The following is a 19,109-nucleotide window of genomic DNA, read 5'->3' as shown; positions in this document are numbered from 1 at the left end:
GTACCTAACACTAGAAATAACGGCACCATATAAATTACAGAAGATAATTAATCTTAAATGTTAACAAATAATCTCTTAAATATGCTTTTTTTATCTATCTAATTAAAAATCAAAACTGTAAAACAAAATGTAGTCAAATAATTAAGAAAACCGATTAAGAGGATTGAAAGTTGTTTGTTTATTGGACGTTTTAGACCTAGAAGCCTGACAAAATTACGCCTACTTATGGTGGTTCGATTTTAATTCTGTAAACATATTTGAGTTAACCGACCTCTTTTCTAGGTTATTGTGGGGATCGATTTTTGATATTTCAATTAAAATTGTGTTTAAATCTTACTTGAATTTCTCAAATTGTTCAAATTTGTAGTATTCCCATTATTATTATTTTTTAAGTAAACGAAATAGTTATTCAAAAACCTACTTCCACAATAACCTGGGAAAAAGGTCGACGAGCTTAAATATTTTTACCAAACTAAAATCCGATAATTTTAAAGGGGCCCATACATATATAAAAGCTGTGGTGTTTCGTCGTCGGTTTTTGTTCATACACTTCGGTTTTGACCGACGTGTTTTATCGTAGTGTATGGGTCGCTTTAGTAGGCGTAGTTTTGTCAGGCTTTTAAGTTTAAATTAATTTCTTGTAAGAAAAAAATGGCTTTTACTTGTAGAACAAATTGTATACATTTAAAATTATACCCTGAACTCTGAAGCTTATCCAAATTATCTTAAAAATAAATCGACATGGTCGTAATTTATTTAAACCACTTTTTTCTTAAATATTGCCTACATAAAACCCCTTAAAAACTGTTCGCTTTCAATCCCATTAAAACAATATAAATATGAAATAAATTATTTAATAATAATTGTGTAGGTATCACTTTATTTTATTTAAAAGTATTTAATACTCTTAATTACACGAGTATTTTGTTTACTTGTTTTTTTATTTACATAAAAAATCTATAATTCATAATTAATTTATGCAGTTTGTTATTTATTAAAAAAATAAAATTCAAATTATCATTACGATAAATCAGTCTATACATTTTTAAAAAAATGAAATATTTAAAATTGTAATTTCTGGGACAAATGCAATTGTTCCCAGTCGCTTTTTTTAAAAATTTTGTTTGGAGTATATGCATTTTTTTACAATGAAAACCATGGTGGAGTCAGGCTTACTGTTCAAGTTATAAGCAAAGACTTCATTTTCGTAATTATTTTTTAAAAACGCAATAACTTAAAAATTAATATATTTTAACCTTTTTTTTCATTATACTTGTTTTTAAATGAAAAATGGTTTTTGGTAAAATCAGAAGTACCTAGCGTAATTACTTTTTGAGTTATTTGCAATAAGTGTGGAACAAATATACTTTACTGGACACGCTTATTTGGTGCAATTTATTTTATATCCAGAAATCCGCGGATTTCTCAAGTTTAAAAGTTATAGCTACTTGAACTTTGAACTTTTTCGTATATAACAGTATACGGCACCATGCAGATGTTGTCGGCGACGTGACGCGACATTATTTAAACATATAAATATAAAAAAACAATTTTTGAAAAATCAGTGGAAACTGAATGGCATTTGTTCCTAACATGAAGTATTGCATGCTGAAATTATTGTACAACCTCCCACTTTACGCGGTGCGCACGGTAATTATCGTGCGACCATCTGGCATCACTGTAAAGCGTATGGCCCAGGACCGGTTTACACCGACTGCCGGGGCGACGTTGTCCATTCGTGTTTTGTTTTCGGTATTGGTTGGCGCGGCCCGTGTCCCGTGTGTGTTGTGTTGTGCGGCAAGAAGAACGGCGGCGGCAATCGTCTGTACCGCGAACGGCGGTAAACCAATAACAAAAAACGCCGAAATATAATATAATATTATAATATTACAATCGAATGACCGTTTCGCCGTTCCCACGGCCTGTTCGTCGGTTTGTGTAATTATTGTTTTGTTGTGCAGTTTAACTCGGGAAGTTTTCCTTGTGCTTTGTGTGGCAGACGATGGCTCGCGGGATACAGTGACCTCAACTGGGGTACAAGAATGTACACATGAACAGGATATTCACCTGAAGAGCCGCGTATACCGGCCGATTAACATTATCTACGTAAGTAACGTGTACCTTTTCACCCATAATTACATTCATATTACATACCTAAACGTTTTTTTTTATCGGTTTACTTAATTTTTCAAGTGTTTTTGTCTGGCTAAGTCGACTTTTTGGTCCTGTTTGATTATTATTTATAGGTTTAAATTCGTTTTTGGAGACAGATTAACCGCCGTAGTAAACTCAACCGGACGTGCCAAAAAGTTTCGTTAAACTTTTTTATTTGTTTTCTGTATTAGTTGACGGATTTTTTGTCATAACTGTCGCCGATTTTGAGCATAACGTATTCTTATTTCGTTACATTTTTCTACAGGTATTAGGTGATGTGACTAGGTTAGATTCTGTACTAGAAATATGAACAATATCCTATTGTCTAAGCAATCGCAGGCACTGGTAGTATTCACCATGTATATAGTACATAGAAATAGAAACATCTAAACAAACAATAGTTAAACAATAATATTGAACATTTGTAGGTACGATGTGTCTTATCAACCCTTAAGATTTTTTTTTTGTTTACCCGCCAACTGTAAATATACAACTATTAAGTATAATTTTTTCCTACGGAATAATAATAGAGCTAATACACAGGTTTAGAAATTATTTTTTATTTTTATTTTACAGTAACAATAATTTTTTAAAAATACACACTATAAAACCCATATTTTTGGGTAATTACTATACTAAAAAATGCTGGACGTACAAAAACTCCCCGATTTTTTTTTCGCAAACTATTAATTCTCAAAATACATACTATTACTTTCATATTGTGTAAAAAACAACAACTTTCTCTACAAAAATTGTTTAAAATTTAAGTTATAATGATCTATTATATAATGTATTTAAGTGATTGGATTTAATAATCTGCTTCGAGAAAATGATGGAAAAACGATTAGAACATTAGGTTTTCTTTTTGAACGTAAAAACTTAAAATATGTTTTTTTAGTTAAATTTTATTTCAGACAATTTACCATTGCCGTTCTTATTTATATAAAATAAATAATAGGTACAGAGCCTGACGTATATTTTTTACTATAAAATATTTTCAATCGATTTACTCGAAATACGTTAATAATTAGTGTCGGTTATATTTTGTTTGTTGTGTCCGTACGGGACAGCTGATGCGGTAGTTTTTATTATATTATTGTGTTTATTACACCTATACATTATTACCAATATAATAATATTATTATATTATTCTAGTGGACATTTTTCTGAACTAATATTCGTGCAGACATTAAAACAACCCCACTGTTTCAACTAACAACAGCCGGGGCCACACCTGCTATTGAGTGCAATGTGTTTCGACTCGGGACCACTTAAAATGTAGTAAAAATTATTTTTTTTTGAAGAGGGTTCTATCTCTGGTTAGGTTATTTTAACGTAAACCAGAAATCGCATATTATTATTATAAACAAAAAAACCATATATATCAATTACAGTTAGAAGCAACCCGAGTGTTTTAAAAATCCGATCTTGTTAATAAGGTTTTCCGGTATTTTTAAAACCCATATTTTCGGGTAAATACTAAACATTTGCTACAAAAATTAAACCTGTTGAGTTTGGGTGTTTGTTTTGTCAATTGATTTTTACAATTATTTAGACACCGATTTTGCTTTTTTAATTCCATTAAAAAAAAGTTTTTTGAAAGAGAAAAACAGTGATCTTGGATTTTATAATAATAAATTCTTCCCTTTACTATGTACATTAAAAATTGTATAAAAAGTAAACGTTCTCACGACCTGAATATGTATTGTTTGAAAACTTTCACTCGATTCTACTATCTCCAGTTTCAATATCCCAACCTTACTATTTATAAACTAGCTCAGGTGGTCTGTTTACTGCGAATACAATGGTTGCACTTAATATTGGACGGTTGATAATTAAAAAAATGGGTTTAATTAACTATTGAAACTGACAACCGCGACATGGTAATAAAATTATAGCATTGAGCTTCGATTGTGTAATGTACAAGAACTAGGTGTCTCACGTCGTGTAACAATTTTGCATAAATATGATTTTTCTGTGTCAAATTGTCAACATAACGTGAGACACCTTGTAAACTTAATGGTAACACGAATCTTGTCAATTATAGGTTCGCACTTTTATTTATAGGGTAATCGCAATTTTGACATTTAAAATTATTATACAACTTACAATAATCGTGTAACTCGTTATGGTCGGACTCAATAAATCTCTTCGTCTTGTTTTTATTCTATCAAAAAAATACATTATGTCATTTGTAACGGTAATAACTAGTAAATGTGTTCAATTAATGTAATATCCATTAATGTTAAGTTTATTCTATCTAACCTTGCTCTTACGAAATCCGCCTTTCCCGGTAATCACTGACTCGTAGTAAGCTTTGTATATCACACAGAACGAAGACAAAATATATAAACTCATCAATGTAATTAATATCAATATCGTCTTGTATTATATCTCTATAGTATTGTATTGAGGGCGGATTATCTCTTTGATTATAATTCTCTATTCTTATTTTATTCTTCTTATCACTTCCTCCATCCTGTGTATCTTATTAATATGATAGAAGTTATAAGACAGAGGATTTGGGGATTGTAGAAGAACTTAATAAGTAGGGGAATAAAACCCACTCCAATAAATAATAATTGATTTTAGGAAAGTTACAAAAATTAACAAGAGGTTATGTAAATTGTGTGTACTGTGCTATTTTTTAAGACGTATTATTTTATTTTAAAAGTTTATAAGGTAGGAAATAATTTATTACTTATCTTTTTTTTTTATTGATTTATGAGTACACTGAGTCAATACTATATATTATAATGTTATTTATTCCAACAAAGACCATGTAGCAATAAACAATATAACAATAATTACTGTAATAATTTAAGTCGTCATAAAATATTAGGTAGGTACCTCTTCTTTTAACAACACATTGGTATTTTTAAAAACCTTAAGTTTTTCTAAATTGTTCCCCAAATAATATTGTTTAATCGTTGTAACCACTTTTGTTACCGGTCAGGGAAAGTGTTGGTATTGCAATGTAGATTTTTTTTGTCGGTTTCTCAACCATATTCGCTTCTTTCAATTCATGGTTCGAATTTCATCTTATTGCATTAAGATTCATTTTCGCTTTATTTCACTATTTCTTATATAGGAACGTTTTTTTGTAATTAGTGTCATTTGTCAGTTTCAAATGTAAAAGGTACCACTTTCGAACTATAATGATCTCTTTGAAATACTTACCGCCGACACCAATCCATATGGCTTATTTGGTACTTAGATATCAACTTTAGTCTTTGAAATTAAATGAATCGTATAGACGTCATGTGCATGTTTCGGATATTATGCATTATGACTTGCAAAAATAAAACCACAATTGAAAATCTAGCATATAAAACAGAGTTGGCAACAATCCGGATTTTATATAAAAAAAAATGTTTTATATTTTGGTTAATTTTATATTTTTTGGTTTAGGTTTTTTTGCATACTCTGATGTAAAATGTAATCTTTTAACTGGAACGGATTTAGAAGACAGCCAAGTGTTCACGTGCATTTCCTGATATAAAACTTTATTGTTATAATTTGTTTTTTACTTGCAACTTCTATCAGTTCTAGTCTAGAGAAAATTGTTTAAATTAATATTTTGAACATTCAAATTATCAACATACAGTACATAAAATATATTTTTCCACCAAATGTTTAGATATCTAACCTGGGCTAGTTGTATTTGTTTTACATTTTTTTAAATCGTCCTAAATTTTAGTTTTTGTAGTTCTTCTGTAAAACCAAATCTTTTATTATTTATTCGAAAATTTGTTTAAAGTTGACATCCTACTCGGAGGAGTGGTACATTTACTAATAATTTGCGTATAAGAACTATTTTGACGAACGCTTAATGCATTTTACCCCACTAGTTCCTCTGTGCGATTTTATTGAAATTATGACGTGTCCAACAACCGTTTAAATATGTTAGGCCGTGAGAACCGCTTTATTATTTGTTAATATATTTACCGCAGTGCCCTTTAATCGATTAAATATTTCAATTGTGTCAGATTAATAGCAGTAAACTTATTAATCAATACTAGACTCTAAATAATAATTAATAACCAATTAAATTTCGTTATGTTTTCTTATCATCGAATTTACTTGAGTCAAGTGTTCCCTAATCATTTTTTGTTTACTTATTTATTATGTCAATATTGCGATTTTTTTTAAATGCTTACACGAACGTTGTTCTTTGAGAATTTTTAAAAATCTATTCCTAATTACCAAAAACATAGAATTATTCATTTATCCCTAATTAACCTACTAATTTTTAACTAACCGTTAATTTTATCAATTGTTTGTGCTATACGGCATAAAAATAAATATGTATTAATTATGTTTTCGTTATAAAAATACAATTCTCTACCGCTACTGTTTTTTTTGTCCCATCGCATTTCAAGAACCACTTTGACCTGGTATAATAAATAATACGTTGTCGGTTGTACATATTTCGATTTTATAGCGCAATAAAACATATAAGTAAATACTCGAAACATTGTTTCGCGCATATTTTACACACAATATTGTAATATATGCATTTCCTATACTACAGCATGATGCAATATAGCCTTAGCTCTTTGCCGTACTGAAGTATTGTTATATATTGTTATAAAGTAATAATAGTACCTATTTATAAAAAAAACACCGATCACGGTATTTTTATAATGTTACGAAACAAACCAAAAAAACCAGGTATCTAAATTAAATGACCTAGTCAATTTCTTTAACAAACCTATAAAAATTATTAAAACATTTGAATTCTACTAAGTATGTTATTAACATTTTATTTACAAACTGTAAAATCTCAATAACGTTTTTTAGTTTCGATAGCTGAGAAAGTATTGGTTTTAACTTGATGATAAAAAATGTAAACGTTCTGGGTATGGAGGTAATTCTCAATGATTAATTTTTAGCATTTTCGTTTCATAAAGGATCTAGTATTGTAAAAAGAAAAAATTAAAATGTAATAAATCTTTTTTAAAAAAAAAATAGCAAGTGGTGTGCTCCGCGTATGAGGTTTGAACTAATATAACCATACTATATTTTTACTCGAGGATATCTGTTGTCTTCCATTGCGTCACAGTAAATGACGTCTATCGTGGTACGCTGGTGATTTTACGTCAGAACTAGATTCCTAGACATCCTAGATACCTTAGTAAACCGTCATTATTAAATGCGTTCTGCCGTTGACTATTTAAAATACATTATATTATTTCTTATGCTGAAAGCTAATTTTTGAGAAAATGGTTGACACCATTAGGACTTATCCTAAGATACTCCATAATGATAACCAGAACTTAATGCCACTAATAATAAATAGATAAATTGTATAGTATAAGCAAAATCGTTATCACAAAGAAAAATTACAAAATTGCAATTATTATTAGAAAAAAATGTGTGGATTGTTAATTACCCGCTGTATTTTTTTTGTATTTACTACGTATAGTTTATGAAGTAGATTTCGTTAGATTGTATTAAAAAATAATCGTTTTGGTTATAATATATTATAATACTCATATGTGTGTGTGTGTGTTTATTGTTCGCAGGCCGTTAACTACTGTGCAGTGGATACTATGGCCGAAAATATCGCGTTCAGTGACTGGTCGGAAAAGCTTGACACTGCTGGAACTAATCACTGGCTTCCTGCGTACGGGCTCCAGCAACCGACAGTCATAGGTAGTGGAAGTGGTGGTCACCGCCATCTCCACCACGGCCAACAAAACGATCATATCACATTTGATTCCGTTGATCAGGCGGACTATTACAACGGAGACGACGACGACAACAATGGTAATAACTATTATATTATACATGATATATTTTTACACACGTATAAATATACAATATATATATATATATTATATTATATTATTGTTGTTGTTATTGTATATAACTCAAAGGACAAGTGTATTTGTAACAAACGCTGTCGTTGGTGCGCGGCGTTCATTATTTTAAACGGTTGACGACGTTCTCTGTTGGCGTTTTGTGTCATTGCCGTTCGTACATGGACAAAAAACCTAACCACTGGCGACAATTTTTCATTTTCCACGTGAAGCCCATGAGGAAAACGAGCTGTACAGTTGCTCTTAAACGCCTAAAAATATAAAGTGTTGAAAACCAAGGATATTGAAGTGACATTTAAAAACAAGTTTTTGGTTTTATGTTATTTGTCAATGTATCCTATTTCTGTTATAAATCCTATTCTAATATAAATTAAAAGTTTGTACTGATAAATATCACCAACTTAAGTTCACGGAAGTAATTATTTTTATTTTGCTCTCCTGTAAAATTCTATGACAGTCACTAATACCCTTTGGGCTCTCGCCACTTCATTTAAGGGTTTTTTCGTTTTGTGTTAGTACAGTTTGAAAAATATTACTTAAATTAGGTTTTTATTCTGCAAGTTGTTTATAACTTAAAGGCGATTAAAAGAATAAATTGCTGTGTTAAAATGTATATATTATGATTTTTGTTCCAATACTTTTTTGTGCAGGATAATTATTAAATAATATATCATACTTGGGTAGCTGATAATAGTAACATACTAGGTGAAAAAATGTGACAATACAAAAAGTGACCGTATGAGGAATCTAAATATAGTCGATTTACTTGATTAAAGGCGCTCTGAAAATATTTTCTTTTTTAGTCGTATTATAATTAAATTATATTAATCCATTTCGTTTGTCTCACTACAACGGTTAAACAGCCATTATAGTAGCCGTTTAACATTTATTAATATTATTATTACCTGTATGAGTACTTGCGGATAGAGTAACGCAACACGCTTGTTTATGCGTGCATATAATACAATAATAAGGTATATATATATATATATATATATTTATAATATCGAGTACTAAGCAAAATTATAGTGAATGTTGCCGTACCGCATGTCCAATCATATTGTTGTAACGTCGAGTGCGTTGAACCTCTTCTGTCTCACGAGGACATAATAGTTCTATAACACACTAGAAGACGTGGGTGTCAAGTCGGCTTCAGTTACCAAAAAAACACTTTACCTAGCGGGCTTTTCAAAGGGTTTTATTTGACTTAGATATACCGAAAAGAGTAAAAACATAATTGTATCAGGCTTTAAAAAAAAAAACCGGCGGGTTATTGCCAACTCGCCCGGAAACGATGGCTGGACTCAAAATGTAGGTATGCAATTTCAGTACTGACATAGAAGATTTTTAACAAGTTGTCGTGGCTATTAACTCGAGTCCGATGATTGATGACTGCAACGACTACGTTCTTCGCGCATTCTTCTTTGGCGTTTGGCATCGACTGTACCAGTCTCTAATCATAGCGATCTGTAGTGGCACACGTTCGGACGAAAAAAAAGTCCAATGTAGGTATTTATTATCTATTCCATTAAAACACGAAAAGACACTAGTGAAAGTTATCGTACAAGGAAATGAAGAGCGTTAACACACACTTAGAATATAAAATTGCGGCCACAGGTCAAATAATAATAATTCCTTTGTCCTTACCAGAAGTTGGCCGAGATAACGGAACATAGACACGATTGAAATCACCGAGTCTGCTATTGAAATTTATACCATACAAAGTTAAACAAAACTCTGGTATCTTTGTAAAAAAAAAAAATGAGATAATCCTATTTAAAAACCGTAAATGTAACTGGTAACTCAGTACCGTATCGGTACTGTTTATTCAACCGTCTATTGATAAAGTTTTCTGCTTTTTATTTAAACAATAAGAATATAGTGAAATGTTGAAGCTGCGTCATTTATAATTATTCTGAATCGAATGACTGGCCAAGTCCAATTTCTTCTTTATTATTGTAACGATTTATTATTTGATCATTACGAGAGATTGTGTTTTATGTATTGACGGCTAATCAATTTGCGAGAAAGGGATAGGTAATTATACAAAAACGTATTGAAAAACTTAAAACTTGGGAGTTAGAATGTTTAGGAAAAAAAAAAGAATTAAACGTTTAGAGGTGAATTCCTCCGTAATTGTAATCACTCAAGCAGTCATTATAGGCCTAGTTAATCGGGCCAGTCGTTTGGAAATTTGCTGATATATATTTTTAAACGAACGAATTAGCAGCGCAACCACATTATTAGTTCATCAGTATCTTCTCTTTTATTTGAAGTCTAACACATAATAATTCCATTCCCGTAAATTTTTAAACGATTTTTTGTAGAAAAAAATGATTTACTGGAAATATTGTATTAATATTGAAAAATATATTGTATTCGTGCTAATGGCATTTTACCAAACATTAATATATTACATAAGAAAATATGTGTAGTTTAAATTAAGGCTCGAAATCAATATTTAAAATATAATAGTATGTACCTGCAACAATTATAAATTTCTTAAAAATTAAGAAATGATTTTGATGACTATTTTGGTGACGAGTCGAGTTGAGACTGATGATTGTGTAAAAATTAACTGAAACTTGTTAGAGTAGTATTCAGCTGAAATCATAGTCCGCTAAATAAAACATCTCCACTCGAGCTTACCCAGCAGAAAGATGATAGTGTAAAATGCATAGTGCCGAAATCCAGATGTTAAAGAAAATAACTGTCATATTTTGTTTATCGAGTAATTATATTAGCTCATAACTGGTAGCACTTCGAAGCGTCCTTGACCTTCTAGTAGTATACGATTATAAGAGAAAAACAGGATTTAAAAATGTGGTTAGGTTAGGTAGAGATTAATTAATCTGTCAATGTATGTCTTAATACTTATTAAAAATGTATTTTCTTCGAGGCGTGTACTTGCCTCGAAAATAAAATCGCCATTTATTAGTTTCCCACACGGATTGAGACTTTAAAGGTGCCCGGGAATCAGTATGTATATAATATATAGTATTTATATATTGTTCATAAATTCCATAAGTTATTTTAATTTTCGAAAGGGTAACGATTCTGATGTTTAGACACGAGTTATTTTTAATTTTAAATTTACCTATATGCAAACTATAATAAATACGAGTTGACAATAACCCGGTGTTTTTAAAAGTCTGACCTTTTTTTTGGGTTTGCACCTGGGAACCTTTTAGGCATTTTCTGGCCCATTCGGTTTTTTGTATTTTTTGCCAACTCTCTACGAAATATAACCGTTTAATGTGTGTGCAAATCACACATTGTCATAGGTATGAAACGGTCATCCGGCTCATTTTCTGCCACTCGGTCAAAGCTTTGAATATATTATATTATATAAATCCACTGAAAACCTTTTGTTATTTATTCAGTTTACATATTATAGCTGTCAATATATATATTATAATGCAAAATCGATTATTTTTTTAAAATTTAGACATTATGCTTGATATAATAATATAATGGCTTTACTACAACAGCCTAAAGCTTAGACGAACGCGACGGATTGTATACCTGTTTGTTTGAACAGCTGTACGCGATTTATTGTCAAGCTTGGTTCATCGGAGCGCAAGCGAGTGAGTAATAACTAATAATGTAGTTTATGGTCGGGGCAAAAAAAGAAAAAGATAAAAAAATGTTTGTGGAAGAGAGCTGCGGTATCTGTATTATATAGAAAGAGGCCAACGAGAGAAGCAACGGGGCAGAGTGGAGTCTGTGTATTACTACCGTTAGTTGGTTTCACGGAAACTACAACTACTTGCAGTTTTTAAATTCATTCCACTCCTTGTGCCGCCAACGCCGCCGCCGTTGCCGTTCACTGCGTGCCAGTTTTTTTATGATCATTAAACGAAATAACCGAACACCGTCTTCGTGCCATGATCGGCAAACCTAAAGTCTATAATATAACAATAATTTGGTTCGGCAAATAAATTGCCAAGATCACTTACAAGTACTAATATTTGTATTGTTAGGGAAAGATTCGGTAATCGGGTAGTTATATGATTTTATATAAATCTCTATTTACACATTTACACGGTGTATCACAGTATATTTAAATTATTCCATTAAATGTACGATGGTAAATCCACTCAATAAAATTTGGTAATAAGAAATTTACATGGACATTTCATCTTTAATAATTATCATACAATAAATAAATTAAATTATAACTAATGATATTATAAATAGAAATTAAATGTTTGTGTATTCTAAAAATATTTTCAATTTTGATTTGCCGCAATAAGAGTTAAAATTACCATTTTTTTTTTCAAATTGCTTTTAGTGTTCAAAACCAACTCTACAAAACCATAACGTTGACTCTGTCTGGATAATAGTTTATTATCTGTAAAACTGTACCATAAAAATAATTTTAACTTTGTGGTTTTATAGGGTAAATAAAAAATAAAACGTTTCTTTGAAGACTTTCTTCAAGTTAAAAAAAACAATGTATAGATAACAGATTATACGATTACCAAAACAACAAAACACATTTTTTGCATTTAAATTCAAAATTATTATTTTTACTTCAGATAAAAACTAGTTGATGTTTTTTTTAATTACGGGGCGGCTGGGCTAAGCTTATTAACGATAATGGACGAAACTTATACCTATAGTACATATTCTATAGGTACATACATTATTGTATACTAACATCACTTTAAAATATACACTGAAGTAGTAGTTTCTGGAACATTTCGTGATTGAATGGCATGCAACAACGTGGTGATCTTATTTTTTTCCTACAAACTTATAGATAGGTTTTGATAACTCCTGTTTTTAACGAGATCCCGGGGGTACGGGGATTTATGGTGCGGTGGTTTTACCTTTCCTTTCCTCACCAGTCGGGTGCCCATCTCTTTCTTTAGTCGGTTGACCGCCCAACGACTGAGTACAACTTTTAAGTACAGAAAACATATTGTTCGGCTGAACAAATAACATTACATAAATTCATTACTCTAAACGAAATGGTTTTGCATGTTAATTTAGAAGAATGTAACAAAAAATGAATTAGAGAGTTCGAGAAATGTCGACCAGTATTATGCTAACTTAACTTATTCTACTTGGGAGTTCGTATCTTTTCTAATATTATTTTATATAGCTTATGTAATCACTGCCTATTGGTCAATCAATCTTATCACAACTTCATGGGTGACCTTATAGGTTCCAGTTAAGTACCGTATAATGTAAACGCCGACCAAACAAAAACGGGTTACCTTATACATTAACTACCTATCTAATTATTTATAATTTTATAAGTTTATGTAAAAATCATTAACTTTAGAGGGGACTTATAAACATTAAAAATTATGATTCATTGAGATCAAAACACTACGGAAATAAAAATTGTAATTACTAATTAAACCCTACGGTATGGGGTCATTTAAACAAATCACCTGTATTAATATAACGTATATTATATTATTATTATATACTAACGTTAATAATTCGTAGGTATTATTATTAATATTGTTGCGTTCATGGTCTGCGATCAGTGATGATGAGATGACCTTAGGCCGAGGCAACATGCTCCGCGTTTTGATTGCCACTGCAATGACTTGACAACGTGGAATAATATGTTTTACTATAGGTTGTCGATTAAAAAAAAAAATGTTAAACGGTATTTTGTAAATTAAAAATAGAACGCAGACGGTAGAAACGGATATAACTAACTACAAAAAAAAAAAAAACAAATTAGGATTTTTTACATAATTATTCTATGCGTTTTATAAACTCAGTTTCGATGACGTTATGTCGCAATCGGTTAGGATTTTCCTAAATAATTTGTTGAGTATAATTAATTCTAACCACAGTGTTCCAATGAGGGTTTATGGAACCAATAAAGTGTTGTGCATTCCAAATTAATCAGTTTATCATATTCACGAAGCAATATAGGACTTTAAAAGCTTAAATATTCTACGCCACTAAACTCATATACTACGTCACTTAACACATATATTCAAGAAATGAATAATAAAAAAATAATAATCATTTTATTCTTTGAAAAGCCGTTTTGTTTCTACATAATGTTTCCTATAAACATTTGTATAATAATTAGTTTGGCGGAATAACCGTTATTGGTACATACAAATAATTATGATAAATTATTATGTATGATAAAAAAAAAATGAAAGTTATAAAAACCCAAACAGTGTGTGTGTTTTCATGTGAGTTTTATTATTAATTTAAAAAATATAAAAAAACATACACTAAAAATGTAATTTCCGAGAACAATGCATCGTAAGCCCACGCGTACATAGTTATATGTTTATGCACTACGTTGATAAAATAAAAAAATGAAAAATAATTTTAGTTTAACGATGGGAAATCCTATGAAATTGCAACAATTGCAAACTGTGCTGTGAATACAAAGCAGTGCGCGGATTAGTATACAAATGTAATAATAACGAATAATCAACGACTTATGATACAAATCGTGATCTCGCAACCTTGTCAATTGGTTGCGATTAACGCAGTTAAAAATAATTGTTATTTATGGCAATATACATTTAGAAAAACTGTTTTATCCTAAATCGTTGGAAGTCATTTATTATTCTACTTTGCCTCTTTTCCTTTAATATTTGATGCGGGACAGTCCATAATCTTCACCTTCGACATACAACATTATTCCATAAAAACATCTGGCTTAATTAACTGAAAAACCTTCTCGGTTAACTCCGATCATATTTTTTTTTCGGTTTGTCCTAATCTGTTTTACCTTATCTACTACTGTATTTTAATCATACAATGTCAAATAATACACAATATTAACAATTCATCATAACTATATCATTTTATATTAATAATAATATGTTACGTAGTTAGGAATTTAAGATGAGTACATTTTCTTGTAATACTCGAATTATCTCAATCCTATTTACTCTTAGCATTTTTCTTTGGACACTCCTACGATCCAAGGTTTATTGCTATCGCCTCTAATTACTTGGCAATATAATAATATACGCTGCCCTATTTTCTTGTCTACATTTTTATCAGTTACATTCATTCAAAAATATTTGTCTCACGATCGTTCAAACATCTTAGTTCTTACACCTAATCTTTTGATCACTTAATTTTTAAATTTTTTTAAAAAAAATAACATTTGATACATTTTTTGTTTTCATCAAAACAATAATTTAAAGTTTTAAAAACAAATTTTCAGTAGGAAGTCAGATTGATGGGGGTAGGAGAAGAGTGTAACTTTTGAATCTTAAATGGTAATAAGTAGGTACATTTAATTACTTTTTTTTATTAGGATTAATTTGCTGACATTTTGAACTGGTCCATAACCAGTCTTAAATCAGTTTTTTTAAAGTTATTAGATTTTAAAGAGGAATTTTAAGAGGAAGGGTGGGGTGTACTAGTATATTTATCTGCATGCATTACTCAACCGCACTTTATCTCTCTTAAAACGAGTTGTCAAATCGACCTATAAGGTCGTAAATGAAGAAACAGTATACAAAATTAAAAAATTATTTTTGTTTTTAAATTGTGTTGTACAGTGTATAAAGAACTTTTTATAAGATGTCATTACTTAATAATATTAATAATAAATATATTGAATAATCGTCCATTATTTTGTGATACGAATTCATTACTTATTTAACTAAAACTTAATGTTTCACTCCGACTAATAGAATACGGAAATTAATGTTACTTTTGAATTTTTAATATTTATATTCACAAAATAAAGTTTATTTTTTATTATTAACGCAAAATGCCTATAATAAAATATATGTAATGTCGATTTACGAACAAGACAACTTATTTTTTTCAGGAAGCATTTTTTTGTCGTTATATATTTTGATGCGTTCTTCGATTTCATGTCTAAAGTTCTTTATCAATCCTTGCACAGGCCATGCGGCCGCGTCTGCCAGAGCGCATATCGTTCGGCCCTCCATTTGTTTGGTTAGCTCGAGAAGCATATCTATTTCGGCAGGCTTGGCGTTTCCTACGACCAGCCTGTCTATGATGGATACCAGCCAGTGGGTGCCTTCCCGACATGGCGTACACTGGCCGCATGACTCCCGTTTGTAGAACAAACTTAGCCGAGCCACGGCTCTAATGACGTCGGTGTCGTTCTTCATGACAATGATCGCACCGGTGCCCAGTCCGCTGCCGGCTGCCAATAGCCCCGTGTAGTCAGTAAGCACGTCTGAGGCGTCGTGACGTGTGAGCATGGGTACGGACGATCCGCCCGGTATGACGGCCTTTAAATTATCCCAGCCGCCCATCACGCCGCCCGCGTGTCGTTCTATGAGCTCTTTCAACGGCATGGACATAGTCTCCTCGACTACACACTGTTGGTTGATGTGTCCCGAGAAACAGAACAGTTTTGTGCCCGTGTCCTTATTGCGACCAAACCCGGCGAACCAAGGACCACCGCGTCGCAATATAGTCGGTGCCACCGCTACAGTTTCAACGTTGGTAACCGTAGTCGGACACCCGAACAGACCGACGGCCGCCGGAAACGGAGGCTTCAACCTCGGCTTGCCGGCTTTGCCTTCGATCGACTCGATCAGTGCCGTCTCTTCGCCGCATATGTACGCCCCGGCGCCACGTTGGACGAAAATGTCGACTGCGTAACCCGAACCGCACGCGTTAGTCCCGACCAGGCCTGCGGCGTACGCCTCGGCTATCGCACGCTGCAAGTTGACGGTCTCCGTGTAGTACTCGCCCCGCACGTATATGTACACCGTGGACGAGCCCATTGCCCTGGCCGCCAGTACGCAACCTTCGATCAGCTTGTGTGGTTCGTACCGCAGTATGTGTCTGTCTTTGGACGTGCCGGGTTCGCCTTCGTCCGCGTTGATGACCAAGTACTTGGGCCGGCCGTCCGGCGGCGTCTTCATGAAACTCCACTTGACGCCCGTCGGAAAACCAGCGCCACCTCGTCCACGGAGGCCGGACGCCTTTATCTCATCGATTATCCAATCTTGTCCGCGCAGAATCAGCTCTTTGGTTTTGTACCAGTCGCCGCGTTCCATCGCACACTTCAGGCTCCACGGCCGTTGTCCGTAGATGTTCGTGAATATCCTGTCCTCATCCTTTAACGGCGCGTTGTTGATCGGTTCCTCCGGCTTTTTCTGGTCAGCCTTGACTGCGGTGCACAAAGTCCGCGTTCGGCCGATGGGTTTACTGTACAACGACCTACTTACCGCGTTAAATAGTCCAACGCCGCAATGAAAAGACATACTTGCACCGCCGCAAAATAACTAACGTCCACAGTTATTAATAATAAATAAATATGGCATTTAATAGAATAACATTATTGTAACATAACTGGCATAATACGTGTCATCATTATCAGCAATATAATATTATAGAATTCAATGGCCGTTCGTCGTTTTCCAGAGAGTAACGATTCAATCTGATGGATTTTATCTTGGAAAAAAAAACTACGGAACATCTTTTGCCAAAGAAATTTAATAGGGTCTTTGGTTTTTACACTTCCAAGAACTTAATATCTCTCTGTTTTTAGTTTTTTATTCTCTCTCTCTTTCTTTCTCTCCCTCGCTCTCTGGTATCATTAGCTGATAAATTATTATAAACAATAATTATGGTTTTTTGGATGTGTACATGGTGTATACATTTTGTAACTTCAAAACAACAAAATTGAATACATTATTAAAATGTTTCGGCTCTCGATATAACATGACTTAGTAATATACCTAATGTTCACACGGTCAGATATTAGTACCGGGCATTGATGTGTTTTAAAGACAAAGTATAATGTCAAAGAAATTTTGTCGCTTTACACATCATACAAATAGGAGTAACCGCAAAAATAAAATATTATTTTTCAGAACTCTTATTACTAACTTATGTATACAATAATATATAAAAATATGTAATACAATAATATGTTCTTAAAATTACTTTGTTATGTAAAAGATAACAAAATGTAGAATTATTAGACCTAATATAATTAATATTATACATTTCGTATTTTAACGCAGACAACATTTATTATCAACAAAAATAAAGGAATTAATTAACATACTAATATGTTTTGATTATATTGACATATAATATATTAGTATCTACTAAAACATACCATTTTGTTTACATGTATAATTTTTTAATAAAAAAATTTTGAACATTTGTGTACTTGGAGTTTAAAGTTTGGGTCATTAAGGTTTAAAGAGAAATTTTACAAAATTAATTTTGACTCGCAGTACGATAGTCACACATGCTTAGACTTTGGACGAACAATATTTGAACCTTACCTTAAGGTATGCGTTTTCCATTTGACGTACACCCGTTAATGTATTCTTAACTTACAATCGTATCAATAGTTTTTTTTCAATTGTTACCTAATGCATATATTTGTTTGTAATGACTAATGGGGAACAAGTAACTCATCATAATGTTTGTTTTTGTGTGTGCACTTAGTTGCCTACAAGTTACAACTGTCGTCACAAATGTATATTACTTGCGCTGTCTTTTTAATTGACGATTTAAAATTGTTTTTACGCTGAAAACATCATTTTTTTTTTTTTTGTATTATCAGAAAAATAATTGTGTTTATTTGTTTGTTGTGTTGCACATAGACGACGATCTTGGCGAAGGTGACGATGATAGCTGGTCTTCGTTTAATCAGAGCAATTACGGCGGCAATATTGGTAGAAGCACGTCGTATATTTTCCTGGAGACAATCCTCGAAGAAACATCCGACGATTTGCGAACCGACTCTGAGAGAAGCAGCGAAGAAGGTAATTAACATTTAAGACGTTGTATTAATTAAAAAAAAAAAACAAGCGATAATTTACTGCGGTGACCATCTCGACGTGGACGGTCAAAATATAACACCGTATGCTATTAAAAATAACGCTAATACAAAATCCGACACGCCCGTGAATAATATTTATCTGACCTTGAAGTTCGTATACGCCCGCAAACGCCATAGCTTGTACACTTTTTTAATATTACTATTTATCATAGTAGTATATACACTGAAAAGTTCGTCGTTCCCTAGGCAAAATACCACAAATCTTAAACGAATTTGATGTAATAATCATACTTTACAACTAAACGTTTCGTTTAAAATATTTTTCAATATAATGCCACATTTCGTCAGTCTATTTAGCAATGGGCGTAACTCCAAAATACCAATTTTCA

General features: G+C 32.0%; 2 protein-coding genes across 3 annotated transcripts in view; one reads left to right on the top strand and one right to left on the bottom strand.

The window, feature by feature from the left end:
• Window positions 1-1,756: 1,756 nt before the first annotated feature.
• Window positions 1,757-19,109, top strand: part of LOC126836246 (uncharacterized) — a 49,153-nt gene continuing 31,800 nt past the window's right edge. For both annotated transcript variants that reach the window (XM_050569484.1, XM_050569485.1), the window contains exons 1-3: window positions 1,757-2,106; window positions 7,683-7,926; window positions 18,542-18,703. In XM_050569484.1, the coding sequence (XP_050425441.1) occupies window positions 7,710-7,926; window positions 18,542-18,703 (379 nt within the window). In that variant the 5' untranslated portion in view covers window positions 1,757-2,106; window positions 7,683-7,709. The remainder of the gene's footprint in view (window positions 2,107-7,682; window positions 7,927-18,541; window positions 18,704-19,109) is intronic.
• LOC126835149 (NADH-quinone oxidoreductase subunit F-like) lies at window positions 15,737-17,182 on the bottom strand. The gene has a single exon (XM_050567458.1). The coding sequence runs from the start codon at window positions 17,180-17,182 to the stop codon at window positions 15,737-15,739; it is 1,446 nt and encodes a 481-aa protein (XP_050423415.1).

This window comes from Adelges cooleyi, unplaced genomic scaffold, assembly GCF_023614345.1.
Source record: "Adelges cooleyi isolate 19-005CV unplaced genomic scaffold, UGA_ACOO_1.1 ACOO_flye_CR_arks_rails_tigmint_CR_PRNA_23, whole genome shotgun sequence".
In the NCBI taxonomy this organism is placed as follows: domain Eukaryota; kingdom Metazoa; phylum Arthropoda; class Insecta; order Hemiptera; family Adelgidae; genus Adelges; species Adelges cooleyi.
Note: the sequence above shows the minus strand (reverse complement) of the source record. Positions and strands in the feature narration are given on the sequence as shown.

Bases quoted from the DNA above. Each gene is read 5' to 3' on its own strand.
- LOC126835149 (XM_050567458.1), bottom strand. From the start codon at position 17,182: ATGTCTTTTCATTGCGGCGTTGGACTATTTAACGCGGTAAGTAGGTCG.